General features: G+C 44.9%; 1 protein-coding gene across 2 annotated transcripts in view; it reads left to right on the top strand.

Moving 5' to 3' along the window:
• Positions 1-4,373: 4,373 nt before the first annotated feature.
• Positions 4,374-14,791, top strand: part of PUM3 (pumilio RNA binding family member 3) — a 44,001-nt gene continuing 33,583 nt past the window's right edge. For both annotated transcript variants that reach the window (XM_045470449.1, XM_045470450.1), the window contains exons 1-5: positions 4,374-5,392; positions 9,335-9,426; positions 10,746-10,964; positions 13,938-14,073; positions 14,677-14,752. In XM_045470449.1, the coding sequence (XP_045326405.1) occupies positions 5,349-5,392; positions 9,335-9,426; positions 10,746-10,964; positions 13,938-14,073; positions 14,677-14,752 (567 nt within the window). In that variant the 5' untranslated portion in view covers positions 4,374-5,348. The remainder of the gene's footprint in view (positions 5,393-9,334; positions 9,427-10,745; positions 10,965-13,937; positions 14,074-14,676; positions 14,753-14,791) is intronic.

Here is a 14,791-nt window from a genome sequence, read left to right on the forward strand (position 1 = left end):
GAAATCAAATCAACAACTAGAAATCCATTCTTTAAACGAGTGGCTCTTAATTTAGCTACATGGTAGCCCGATCTGGGGAATTTTCAAAACCCCCAATGCCTAGGTCCTACTTCGGACTAATTAAATCAGCATTACTGGTTTGTTTTGTTTTGCTTTTTTGACTCCACAGGTGATTCTGATGTGTGGCCAAGATTGAGATCCACCACCTTGAACACTACAATTATTTTAATTTTTAGCTTACTACAGTTATTTTAAGTTTTAAACCAGATTAGTTTAAATTGTAGATTAAATCTCTACTGCTGGATGGAAGCATATTTGCCAAGTGACCTTTAATTTTACTGGAGTACTGGAAAAATAATTACATCCAAATGCCATGATTAACATTATGTTTGATGGTCTTCCAGTCCTGAGGGTGGCCATGTAACCCAGTTCCGGGCTCTGAAATAGAAGGTAAATGCTGCTCGGTTTTTTTCCTTCTGGGATAGAAAGACAGAGTCCTATTTGGGTGGAAAAGTAGATTTCATCCCTTTCCCCATTCTCCTAGTCCTAAACTCTAATATATATCCTGAAACTGAGTACATCTGGCCTCAGAAAGCAACAGTGAAATAAGTCAGAGAAAAACAAATACGGTATGCTTTCACTTTTGTGTGGAATCTAAAAAATCCAAGGTCATAGAAACAGAGAACAGATTGGTGGTTGCCAGAGTGGGGGAGGGGGCACTCAGGGGGAGAATGGCTGAGGGTGAACAAAGGACGGGGGTGGAGGGAGAAAATAAATAAAAGCAACAAGTGAGAACATTAGAAGTCAACACACTAAGGGTGGCGGAGCCCAGAAATTGAAAGAGCTTGGGTCTTGGATGACACTTGTATCACTGAACTAGAAAACTGACTACCTTTAGAATTTTTGTTGTGAAGAAAATTACCGCTTAAGCCACTATTAGCGGAAATTTCCATTCCTTGCCCCCAAGAGCATTTCTAATGGATACAGCTTGGTTCTCTCTCTGTGTCTTTCTCCTAGATCAAGGTATGAATCACTCAACATTTACTACTGGCTAATAACTTTACAGTTATTTCTTGAGTCATGTAAGCAACCTGAAAAGATAAATACTACTTTTCTCATTTTATGTAAGCAGAAACTGAGGCCTGTACAAATTAACTGTCTTGTCCATGGCCCTATGGACCTTGGATTCTAAGCCAGATTCATTTGATTCCAGTACCAATCATCTTAATTACAGTGCTATAAAACCTCTTAGATGTGTACAAGTCTGATGGTTCTGATTAAGTCACATGCTCTATCATTTAACAAGAGCATTTTATGCTTGTAGGAATACACATATTCTTTTTTTTTTTAATTTTTTTTTAACGTTTTTTATTTATTTTTGAGACAGAGAGAGACAGAGCATGAACGGGGGAGGGTCAGAGAGAGAGGGAGACACAGAATCGGAAGCAGGCTCCAGGCTCTGAGCCATCAGCCCAGAGCCTGACGCGGGGCTTGAACTCACGGACTGCGAGATTGTGACCTGGCTGAAGTCGGACGCTTAACCGACTGCGCCACCCAGGCGCCCCTACACATATTCTTAATGCTCGACATTTAGATCATTAGATATTTGAAGAATTAATGGGCTTAATTTGGTTCATTGCAAAGTTATAGACAAGCTTTTTTGTTGTTGTTGTTGCTGTTCTGCAAAGACAGGAGACACTTTAGACTCATTCCAAACAAAATTGACTCAAGTCAACTCATTTTTTGGTAGCACAAAGGACTTGATAAATAGCATTATTGGTAATGATCTAGGACTTTGGTATGTGATCATTATTTTTCCTCCCTAGTGAAAAGACAAATGAATAGTAAGTAGGGTTTTGATGTCTATGTTTAAGGTATTTACATGGACGTGTTTGAGAGGATATGCGGCGTCTCTGTCTGTGGCCTTACAAAGAAAAATGTATCCGTTCCAGGTATTGTGTGGTAGGGTGTATCTCTGCTTTTGAGCATTTACTAGAGAACCAATGGATTAGGGAAAGCAGTCCAGAGGCAGTCCTGTTGAGTTTGGAGTCAAGCTCTCCGGATCAACTTTACTGTGTTTCCCCTTGTTTCCGTAAAATGAAGGGAGAGGCCTTACTGCAGTTGTTCTTATGAGACTTAAGTGAGCTGAAATGCAAACACACTTATAATACTTAAGGCAAACAGTAAGTACTTCCTAAACAGCTATGTGCCGAGTAGTGGGATGTGTGCCTGAATAATGACAGCCCTGCCCTCAGGAAGTCTAGAAAATTACCAGTCTTAGGCCTAATGCCTTAAGGGACAAGAGATGGTGTCGTTTGCAAGACAGTAAAATCTGACGCTTGACACACTTGGAATCATGTCCTAATTCCTCAACTTTCCAGGTCGTCAAAACGTGTGTTATGTCCCAAGCCCCAGAACCTGTTAAAGGGACTTTATTTGGGAAAAGAAGATCTTTGCCGTATCACTAAGTCAGGACCTTCGGATGAGATCGTCCTGTATTATCTCAAAGGGCCTTAAATCCAATGACAAGTATCATAACCAAATATGTGGTGTTACTCCAGCTGAAAAGTGGGGATAATATCCTAACTATAGTCTCATTTCCTAGAGTGGAAAATGGAATAATGCAGCCTGGAGACACGAGGAGGCATTAAAAATGATATTTAATGAGCGCTTACCAGGTTCATTCACTGTGCTAAGCGCTATGTATGATTTAGCGATCTCTACTTTATCGAGCTGGTAACAAACATTCAGAGACATACAGTAATTTGCCAAAGCCACGAAGCGAAAAAACCCGGGATTAAAATTCAAACCGACTTCCGAGAACACCCTTTCATCCTTCAGGCTAGACTACCAGAGAGGGTGCAAATGAAAGCACTCTTAAAAAAAAAAAAAAATCAATTATTTTGGTATTAGCTCAGTCGCCACCCCAGGACTCCGTTTCAACAACAGACGCGTGGGCGAGAAGCGGCCTTCCTTTCTCGGGCCTGGGAACGACAGGGTTAACGACGTCACTTTCAGGCGCCGGCGATACGCGATCGCCCTACGGATCCTGTCAAGGGCCAATACCCGCGCACGGCGCAGCCGTGGCGCCTCCAGAGGAAGTGCTGGAAGCGGACCAATAGAAATGCCGAATTTCCGTTTTCCTGGCTAAGGCCTCTCCTTTAACCCCAGCTCCGTTGCGCTAGAAGGAAAAGGCGGGCCTGGGGGCGGAGCAAATCTAGGAAGCGGAAGCGGCGCCCCGGAGCCTGGCCCCCGCCTGCCTCGGCCCCACGTGTGCGGTGAGTGCGGCGGCCTCGGCGGCCGCCCCTGGAAGGGTTCGTTCGCCCCCTGCCCCACGCTGCAGGGGGAGGGTCTGTCCGAGCCGCCAGAGGGTAGAGGTGCTCGCGCCTGTCACCCGCTGGATAGTCTTCTGTGGCCTTTTCTGTTCTGGGAGAGTCGGGGGAGACGGGAGACTGGCGACGGGGGCGGATTTACGACTTGTCTTCCTCTTACTTTGCCCTGAGAGGGCTGCTGGGTTGGCCCGAGCTGCCTTTCCTCTAGGATCCCGGCCCGTGCCCGTGGCGGTCAGCCTTTCTGTCGTGTGTGGCAAACATCCACTCGACCCTGTGCACGCTGGGGGCTGAGGGTACAGGCTGAACGTAGTTGCACGTTATCAGCGCTGGGAAGGAAACGAGCTTGGTGCCGAGGTGGAAGATAGGGGAGTCTGAAGGGGTCTCTAAGCTGATACCTAAAGCGTAAGAGGCAACTCTGAAATCTGGAAGCCCAGGGAAAACTACTTTAAGCAGAGGCAGTAACTTGGGCTAAGTCCCTGCGGTGGCAGCTAGAGAAAGGGGACCAATGTGAGCTCGGAGTGCAGCGATACAAGATAAAGTTAGAGGGGTAGCGTGGCCGCGGTTCTGTAAGGCTTTAAAGGCCGTGATGAGTGGTTGAGATTCGATTTCAATACAATGGGGAAACCCGTTTCTGTTCTCATTTGCAGAAAACATTGGAGGCTTGTAAGGAAGAAACCTGGTTGACCCAGGTTCTCTTTAGGAATTGTCTACAATTTCGATTATTATTGAGTATGTCATTGAAAAGTATTGGTGTTTTCCATTAGGTTGGTGGTAGTGGAGGTGGAAGTTGACGAGTTGGAAGTATTTTTTAAATTTTTTTTTTTCAACGTTTATTTATTTTTGGGACAGAGAGAGACAGAGCATGAACGGGGGAGGGGCAGAGAGAGAGGGAGACACAGAATAGGAAACAGGCTCCAGGCTCTGAGCCATCAGCCCAGAGCCCGACGCGGGGCTCGAACTCACGGACCGCGAGATCGTGACCTGGCTGAAGTCGGACGCTTAACCGACTGCGCCACCCAGGCGCCCCTGGAAGTATTTTTAAAGGCGGTGTCAAAAGAATTTATGGAAGGATTGAACATAGCAAACGAGGGAGAGCAAAATGTCAAGGGTAACTCTTAGGTTCTCCTGAGATGATGTGTGGCTGGCTGAGATGGCAAAAATAGGGTGGGGTGGATTAGATGAGGATGTTTTTCTTTGGGGGTGTTTTGCAGTGGAGTTATAGTTGAAGAATTTATTTTGGACTTATTAAGGCTGAAGTGCCTGTAAGACACGTAAACCAAGGTGTCAGGGAGGCAGTTAGATACACAAGTCTGGAACCCAAGGAGCAGTTCTGAGTGGGAAGTAATTTGGGAGTTCTCAGCATAGAATGCCATGGGATTGGATGAGATGACTTAGGGAGGAATGTGGAGAGAGAGGGGGACACTTGAGAAATACCACTATTTGGAGGTTGCATATTGAAGGTTTACCTCTTTCATAGTTCAGTGCTAAGCTTGTTGAGAGGGTGGGATCAGTCACCTGCCCTTCTGTGCCTGGAAAATCTTTGCTATTTCATTCCACAAGGCAAAATTGGCCTCTTAGCTCTGTGGCTTTTTGAACGCTTTATATGTGATTCAGTGGTAACAGTTATGTTGTGTTTTATTTATTTTTTTTTAAAAAACATTTTAATGTTTTATTTATTTTTTGAGAGAGAGTGTGTGTGAGCAGGGGAGGGGCAGAGAGAGAGGGAGACACAGAATCCGAAGCAAGCTCCAGGCTCTGAGCTGCCAGCACAGAGCCCGACGTGGGGCTCGAACCCATGAACCCACAAGATCATGACCTGAGCTGAAGTCGGATGCTTAACCAACTGAGCCACCCAGGCGCCCCGATTATGTTGTGTTTTAATTTTGTTTGCTTCTACTCCACCACTTTGAATTTCTTTTTCATATATTTTATTCAACGCAGTAGCTTTCTAGCAGAGTGTATAGGTATGCAGTATGTTTCAAGTCCAAGGTGTGAAATTGTAAGAAGGCCATCAAAATGTGCCAGAAAGGATTAAGAATGAGAATCATTTGGGAAAGAAGGTAGGCGTGTGGAGAAGAAATAATAAATTCATTTAAGGACATATGGGTGGCTCATTCAGTTAAGCGTCCAACTCTTGAGTTTTGGCTCAGGTCGTAACCCCCGTGTTCATGAGTTTGAGACCTGTGTTGGGCTCTGCGCTGACTGCCCTGAGCGTGCTTGGGATTTTCTCTCCCCCTTTCTCTATCCCTCCCCTGCTCCCTCTCTCTCAAAAATGAATAAACCAAAAAAAAAAAAAAAAAGTTGTCATTTAAGCTGGATTTGAAGGGTCGGTAGGGTTAATATTTGATAGAATGGCTTTAAAGTTTGGATCCTGAAAAAGAACAGTGAAGACGTTTGGCTTGGGTGTGTTGTTTGTGATGAGGGTAGGTTAGGACTAAATTTTGGATAGCGGTTTGGTTTGAAGTATTTCGTGTTGTCAGGAAACTTTTGAAGCTATTGGAGCAGCGAGATGGTACGAAATTGGTGACTTTGTAGATTGAGCAGGCAGCGGAGAGTGGATCACAGCAGCTGGGATCCAACAGCAAAAACCAAGCTGAGCAAGAGATACAGAGCCTGAATGGGGAATAGCGGAAGGGGAAAAAGAGGAAACAGTTCCGAAAGCCAAAGAAAGGTGCCGATTAGATGTGATGGTACAGGCTCCCCAAGCAAGTGCGTCTTGCCAAGTGAAAGAAGGAAGACCCAAAAGGCTATCTACGTGCAGCTTGACTTTGTTTATACGACCTGTTTGAAAAGAGGCGCAACCAGAGGGACGGAAAACAGATCAGTGATTGCCAGGAGGGAATGATGGCAGAGGGGCTCCCCTGGGGACTTTTTGGAGTTAAAACAGTACCCTAATGCACTTTGGTGGTGGAGACAGGACTCTGCATTTGTCAGAATCAGCGCCCTCCACCAAAGAGTGAGCTTGACTGCGGGTGCAGAAAAGTCAGCCGTCGTGTCTGGAAATGGAATGCAGACCGCGAAAACTAAATCTAACTTGTACAAACCTATAAAATGACCTCACTGAAGGGAGTGGTGGGGGAAGTTGACCTAAGTAATTTTGAAAAACAGTACTGTAAATGGATACTGTTGGGGGGGGGGAAGAAAGTTGTAAATAAACTGTGGTGGAGTTGGGAAGTTCGTTTCCCACGGGCATACAGTGTGGCATTCTGAAACTACATGTGCTACGCAGATCACTGGTGGCAAGTTTCTCCCTGTCAAGAGAAAAAAGTGACAAGGCAAGAGGGGAAGACCAGAATGAACCCTGTGGCGCTTGATTAGAGTTGGAGACGTTAGTGTGAACTTACCAGATAGACAAAGAAATGCAGGCTCCCGCGTCCACAGACGCTGGTATACGGACCTGGGTGTCACCAGCCCCGTCTGGTGAAAGCCCTAGAAGCAGTGACGTCAAGTGCGCCTCGCGTTCAGATCCTGCCCTTCTCAATAAAAGGAACCAGGGTTCCTCGGAGAAGTGGCTGGTTTCAGGGCCAGTGCAGGGAAGTTGCCGGATGAACTTGGCACAAGTGCCAGGAGGTAAGGGCGTGGGAAACCAACCGGACGGGTCACGTCGCAAAGACCGAAGCAGCCTCTGAGATTTCCTGCTGGCCACAGCTGGCGCAGTTTGAGCAACGAAGCAACTATAGGATTGGGTTCGAACCCAAGGAGTAAAATGCGTGCGAGGCCATCTTGATGTAAATACGTGATTAAATAAGTAAATGAAGAAGGGACACACTTCTCCCTGCAGAAGAATTAAAAATATCATTGGTAGACATAAGGCCAGTCAGTGCCGCTGTGACCTGATGAGAAGGGCACGTAGCTCTGTGACACTCTTCAGAAAGATCCACACCAGTCGGATCACCAGCAAATCTCAGGCAAACCCCAGAGGAGAATATTGTGCCCAGTGACCAGTACTCTTGAGTAGCATCTCGGTCGTGGGAAAGAAGAGCGAGACACGGTCACAGGTTGGTGGAAACTAAGGAGACCTGATGACTAACTACAGTGGATCCTGGTCCGGAAGGACGGGCAGAATCCGAAGTTAAGAGTATTGTGCTGATCCTGTCTCTCAGTTTTGACAAAGTGCTGTGGTAAGATGCTAACGTCGGAGGAAGCTGAGTGAGGAGTGGACTAGAACATTCGGTTTCTCTTTCCAAACTCTTGTGTAAAACGAAAACTATTTCAAAATGAACGGTGAAAACAAATGTACAGAGAAAATATATAAATGTCTGCATTTTTAGACCAACAGCAGCACAGAATAACTAAGAGATACAAGCATCGTTGTGATAAAGCGGCCAAGTGCTGAAATGAGCCCACAGTTAACCAATGAATGACCTAAGGAAACAGAGTAATTCAGGGGCCCTCCATTTTTCAGAATTATAATAGGAAAGACTGAAGTCAGCTGCACTTTCCAGAGAGTTCTTTGCAACCTTACTGGTCCCTTGAGATGTTTCAAGAAAAAGGGACTCAATTAGGGTTGAGAAAATCTTTCCTACTTTAGCCTGTGTTTGGTGATTGATGGCTTAAATTAGCAAATGAAAAGAATCTGAAAAGCCTTTCTTTAAAAAGCCTAATTATTTTCATTTAATTCACTATTTCTCAAATACATGCCATCTTTGAACCCTTTTTTTTTTTTTTAATTTTTTTTAACGTTTATTTATTTTTCAGAGACAGGGAAAGTGAGCAGGGGAGGGGCAGAGAGCGAGAGGGAGACACAGAATCTGAAGCAGGCTCCGGTCTCCGAGCTGTCAGCACAGAGCCCAACATGGGGCTCAAACCCACAGTGAGATCGTGACCTGAGCTGATGTCGGACGCTTAGCCAAATGAGCCACCCTAGCGCCCCTTAACACTTCTTTTTTCTTATACCCGTTAATAATCTTGCAAAATTAGTTGTTCTTGAGTAGAAGATTCTTGTTTTAGGAATATCTGGTATTGTCTAGGAATTTCTAACATCTACTCTAGAGCGTCAACGTCAGAACTTTAGAAATAAATGTACAACTTTGGAAGGTAGAGAAATAGGCAAGTGACATTTGCTCTTGGCATATTCTCTGAGCTTTCAGGAGCCTCGGGTAATCAAGGGGTTATCTGTTGCATGCCCTGTGTATAGTGAGCTCTCTGGACCCGGAAGTGACCTGTTAGATTTCTTCCAAATGAAATATTGAATATCCCACCATAACCTTACTTTGGAGATCACTGAAAATTACTGGTTGCTTCTAAAAGAATAGCAAATTAAGCATTTGAAGTTAGTCTTTGTTTTAGCTACAGTGGTATGCATAGGGAACTTGTAGGTAACTTTGATTTTCTTTCCTTAAATTTGAATATATGGTTGAGTGCAATCTATTTTTTGTTCTGGACTTTTTAGGATGGAAACCAAGAAATCCACATGACGGTATTGTCAGTTTATTTTTTTTTAATGTTTATTTATTTAAAATCGTTTTAATGTTAGAGAGCGCATGAGCTTAGAGGGGCAGAGAGAGAGGGAGACACAGAATCCGAAGCAGGCTCCAGGCTCCGAGCTGTCAGCACAGAGCCCGACGCAGGGCTCGAACTCATGAACGTGAGATCATGACCTGAGCCGAAGTCAGACGCTCGACTGACTGAGCCACCTAGGCATCCCTGTCAGTTTCTCATCACACAGTCTTCCTAAGTTATAAGAAACACAAACACTGACACTTGTGTCATATTAAATGTCATGGTCTGTTTTTACCCAGAATTATTGCTAAAGTGTTGCCTCCACGTACATCACACGCTAGGTGTACATGTTCTTAATTTTTGTGTTGGTATCTTGTCATTTCCACTTTTAAAATCTTAGAAACCGTGGCTGCGTAGTCCCTGGACTTGTTGACCCATGGTCTGTCCAGGTGATTTGTCCTGCATCCATGAAATCCAAGGACTAAACGTGGCTTGATTGATGACCCTTACTGGGTGAGAGCAATCCAGTGATCCCTTTTGGGTTTTGCTTTGTCTTCCAGAACTGCTACAATGGAAGTTAAAGGGAAAAAAAAAATCACAGGAAAAGATGTGAAGACCTCACAAGAAAAAAACATATTTCATAAAAACAGTGGTAAGATAGTCCTCCCAAACCATGTGGCCGTGTCCCTTGTAACCGGAGGGAGGGGGTGGTGGGATGAGGGGGCCTAGAGCAGATGTGGGTCTGTATTCCCGGGCTAGGATTAGGGGGAAGTACGAGTTCTTGTGTCCGAGTTTGCGAGTTCCCCGTGAAACTAAGACATTTAAGACGTTGCCTGGAAAATTGGGGGTGCTCTCTTCACGGAAGACCCCTGATCTCAGCTGCGGATGCTGCTGCCTCATTGTTGTCATTAATTTACTGCAACATTTTATGTTCGTGTTTGAGAAACTATGCCTGAGCAATGCCTGCTACTGGTAACCAGGCTGCCCTCCGGCTTCCAGATCTCTGGGTGTGAAGTCGCTATTACGCCATCAGGTGTCAGTGTTGCAGAAGGGAAAAGTCAGGGACTCTGTCCGTGCCTAACTGATTCATCTCGTTTGTGAGGTACTTAGTTTGCAAGCTTAGTTAGCCAAAGATTTTTATCAAATACCTGTATCATGGGCTTTGAAAAACTTTTTTCAAAGTTAGAAATTTGTAAAAATTAATGTCTTTAATTCAATGTGTATTTAATAAAATAATAACGTCCTTAAGTAAAAAAAATAACCTTTAAATTTGGTATATCATTTAATACATACTTTCTCCTTTTTTTGAAGTTTATTTATTTCTTTGGGGAGAGGCCGGGGGGGGGGGGTGGTGGGAAGAGAGAGAATCCCAAGCAGGCTCTATGCCCAGTGCAGAGCCCAACATAGGGCTCTATCTCACCACTGTGAAATCATGATCTGAGCCAAAATCAAGAGTCGGACCCTTCACCAACTGAGTACTGAGCCACCCAGGCACCCGTAACATATATACTTTCTAAATTTTAAGTGTTCATTTTATTAGACCCCCTATTATGTCATTGAACCTCTGAAAATAACGTATGAAGACTTGAATGACAAGGTGTCATTAAAGTAGAATACAGGAGATAGAAATAAAATGTATTATTATCAAATTACGTGCTTAAAGCAGAAATACGCGTGACTTACACGTGGTTTATCTGTAAGTGGTTTATCTGTACAATTTGTGGATGATTTTTATTATGCATTTCCCTACTTTGTCGATTTTCTTTAGTGCACGTGTATTCTAATTTTAGAAATCAGAAAAAGCTTTAAAATTGTGTTTTGATTTTTTTAAAAGTTCTATTCTCCATATTTAAGAGTAAGACAGTGTGTTTCTCTAAAGAGCGTGTTCTTTTGTGTAACAAACACAGCCCAGTGGATAAAAGAGATCTAGGCTCCAGATCCCTGAACTCTCATAATTATTACTGTCCCTAGGTTCTGGTTCGTCAAAGACCTTTCCAAGAAAAGTTGTCAAGGAAGGTGGACCTAAAATCACACCTAAGAACTTCGAGAAATGTGCCACAAAACCCGGGAAAAAAGGTGTAAAGCAGTTCAAAAATAAGCAGCAAGGGGATAAAATACCAAAGAACAAATTCCAGCAGGCAAATAAATTCAACAGGAAGAGAAAATTCCAGGCAGATGGTAAAAGTGATGGTAAGCACTGGTTCCTTGAGCATCGTCTTTGTGGACAGTGTGGACACCATTGTGCCATTGGTAGAGACCTTCCATTCTTGTTCCTTGACAGGCAGCATTTGGGGTGGGGAGTAGATGGGGTTAGATAAACACCGGAAAGCACCTTCCCTGGGCACAGTTGTCTTCCGGTGCTTGGAGTGCCTAATCTCCTAGGCTCTTGCTCAGTTATCCTGGCCATGGAGTTCAGCTGAGCTGTAACAGCTTTCTACAGTAGAACCTCAGTGAAACGTCCCTTTCTGTAGGCCAGATTTTACTGACTGATTGAATGGTTCAACCAAGAAACATGTGAGTTTTCTGCGCACCTTGCCAGGAGATGGGGACGAAAAAGTGTAACAACCAGTAAGGGTATAGGCCCCGAATAAGCAACATAGAAGCTTAAAGAACCAGTATCAGCTCAGTATCTCCCTTGACTAAGGATGCCTTGGTCAACAGGAGGCGTGTAGAGCCTGCCCTCTGGGAGCTTGGGCCTGTCTAACAGAGTCCGCCCACCTGGTGGCTTGGATCTGGTGCACGGTTCTGGAGACGGGGCACAGCCATCGTAGTGGACACATGGCAGGTTGAGGCTCAGGACCAGCTGCTGACTGATGAAAGCGTTGGCAGGGCTCCTGTGCCCCTTGAAACAAATCGTTCTCTTCGTCGTTATGTTCGAGGGATGGTTCCTCACCCAGAGCTCTGCTGGCTGTTGTTCAGGGCGAACCCCACCCCCACCCCCCGCCACTTGTGCGTGGTTTGGTCCTGGCCTCAGACCAGCCGTTCCCGGATGTCATGTGCTGCCAGACGTGTACCCTTCTCTGCAGCGTCACGAGGATCTCTCCAGTGTCCTCATTCTCTTCAACATGGCAGCTCCTAATACGGCTCCTTTGCTGCCAGCTGAGACCACTGCGGGGAGCCTTCTGAGTCTGGTGTCCCAGCCCGGGTCCTGGCTCTGCTCCGTGGAGCACTGCTCACCGGGGGACGGGAGGTGGGGACAGATGTGGAGGACCGCCCACGAGGGGGACAGGGAGGTGGGGACGGAAGAAGGAAGGGCAATCCCATTGTTTCCCATTCGGCTGGCAGGGTCCTTTTATGCTCCAGCACGCCTGTTTTCTCTCCATCCCTGTCTCTTCATCCTTCTCTCCACCCTGCCCGCCCCCCCCCCCCCCTCCCCGAGTTGCTGTTTCTCGTAGCCTCTCTAGCAGGTGCTAAGTCTGTTTCCCTGCTAGAGTTCTCGCCACCACATTTTGAACACGTGCCTGCTCACGTGAAGACCTGTGGCCCTGGTTCCTTCTGCTGTGGGAGATCGGCTCCTGACTCTGATTGGGTTTTCTCCTATTTTTATATCGGCAACTGAGGGAGGTTGGGTACTAGAGATCCCGGAAGTTGTGAATGTGTGTTGCAACCTAGCGTGGCAGGTGTCAAGGGCGCCCAGAGCTTTGTGGAATCACACGAGCTCCGGAGCAGCCCCTGCCTTCTTCCGTACGGTGCACCACGAACAGAACTAGTATGAGTGGGAAATGTGCCCGCTCTTTCCTGTCATCTCTGATTACCAGGCAGGGAACAAATAAGTAAACAGTAAAGGAAATAATTAAATACATTGTCGTAAATTGTACGGGCCGTTAAAAATTACTACAAATTACGTTCTTGAGAAATAATTTCGCTTCATGGAAGAATGCTTACAGTATAATGTTGAAATGAAGCAGTAAGATCCGGAATTTTTAAAGATGAATATAAAACAGGCATAGGGAAATGGCAAGAAGAAAATAGAAGTTGCCGCTCAGTGTGTAGGTTTTGAGGTGATAGGATGTTGTTGCATTTTCTAGGTGTTTTAGAATGAGTGCATTTTCCAATCCGAGAATGGGAGAGGTTTAGAAGTCAGTAATTCTCCAAAGGGTTCTTTGCAGGACGCTCGCGTAAATAATACCCGTTTTATTAAATTGTTCTTCGTTAGGCCTTATGGGGTTTTTTCATTCAGTTGATAAGTTCCTTAGATTTTGAAGGAAACAAAATACTCATTGGAAGATACAAGATTTACAGAGCATTACTCTGGAGAAGACATAGAAATTTTGATTATGCATAGGTCTGAGTAAGAGGGAGCAGGGCAGGAAGTTTGACAGCGGTCTTTCGGGTTCCCACTGGGTCTACCACTTAGGATGTGCCTGATCTTGGACAAGGAACGGAACTATTTAGTGCCTTTGTTCCCCTGATGGGAAAAAGGGCATATTAATAGTGTTCTCCTCACAGCATTGTTGTAAAAGTTCAAAGGTACATAACAACCCTCAGAGTACTGAGAATGTTAATAATTTTTTCCCCCCTGTTTTAGTTTGGACTGAATTTTGTTTACATTAAGAATTGATTATACCTGAAGTCCAATGATTGTGGTGTTTTAAAGTAGAATTTTTTTTTTTTAATTTTTTTTTAACGTTTATTTTATTTTTGAGACAGAGAGAGACAGAGCATGAACGGGGGAGGGGCAGAGAGAGAGGGAGACACAGAATCGGAAGCAGGCTCCAGGCTCTGAGCCATCAGCCCAGAGCCCGATGCAGGGCTCGAACTCACAGACCGTGAGATCGTGACCTGAGCTGAAGTCGGACGCTTCACCGACTGAGCCACCAGGCGCCCCAAAGTAGAATTTTTATTTTATAATTGAAAAAGAAGCCTAACCCTTTTCAGTTCCTTTTATAGTCCTTTTGGTTTTGTTTTTTTCTTAATAGGTGTCTTGTTAAGAATCGGTACAAAGCTGGTGACCAAATGGTTGATTGGTTTCAACTAAATTTACAATGTATAAACTGCTCAGAAAGTGAAGGAAAGTATAAGTTTACGGGGAATGATGTTTTTCCCCCTTTAGTTTTTACAAGGAGTGTTGATCCCGATAAGTGATTGCCCCGTGTACCTGACTGGTAGTGGTTTGTGGCACTTGGAACTAATGTAATTGAAAATAATTTCTTTACTGACCAGAATCAGCGGCCAAGAAACCGAAGTGGGATGACTTCAAAAAGAAGAAGAAGGAACTGAAACAGAGCCGACAACTCAGTGATAAAACCAACTATGACATCGTTGTTCGTGCGAAGCAGATTTGGGAGACCTTACGACGGTAGTGCCACCTGACGGCCTCTTCGTTAGTCCCTCTGAGAGGGTGGAGGGGTGTGGGCACCCCTCGTTCATAGCGAGATGTCCTAAGGTAAACTGCACAGCGCTTGGGATATTCGCGGAGAACCCAGCGCTCCAGGAGAGACCTCGGTATCAGATGTCTGCCCACGGCACACGCGTGTGGGATCCGTAGGATGATGTCACATATGTTTATGAAAACGTATGAGAATTAGAATGGGTTGGAAATTTCTTCCTGGGAGAGTTCTGAGAAAATGAAGGACAATTTCCTACCAGCTAGGTTTTGAGATACTTAAGCCTTCGATCTCTTGGACTTGTTTTATTGTTTTCTTGACATTTGAGGTTTGGGCCGTGAAGATGTAAGCTGATGCATAAAATTATACCTTGTGACATGAGTTCTTGTCTTTGAGAAAATCACTTTTCTCCGGTTGCTCTGGAATAGTAATTTTCACCTCGGAGGTCCGCTGCCTCCGGAGAGAAAAATCCCTCTAACTGGGCAGACGTACCCTGGTGTGGTTTTTAGTTTCTTGTGTTGGAAATGACGTCTTTACTTCAGCCGTGATTCCTCCTCCTTTATTCTCGTTTGTAGAAAAGACTGTGACAAAGAAAAGAGAGTCAAGTTGATGGGTGATTTGCAGAAGCTGATTCAAGGGAAGATTAAAACAGTAAGTAGGGCAGGCTGGTAATGGCATTTGTAACAACTG

This window comes from Leopardus geoffroyi, chromosome D4, assembly GCF_018350155.1.
Source record: "Leopardus geoffroyi isolate Oge1 chromosome D4, O.geoffroyi_Oge1_pat1.0, whole genome shotgun sequence".
NCBI lineage: Eukaryota > Metazoa > Chordata > Mammalia > Carnivora > Felidae > Leopardus > Leopardus geoffroyi.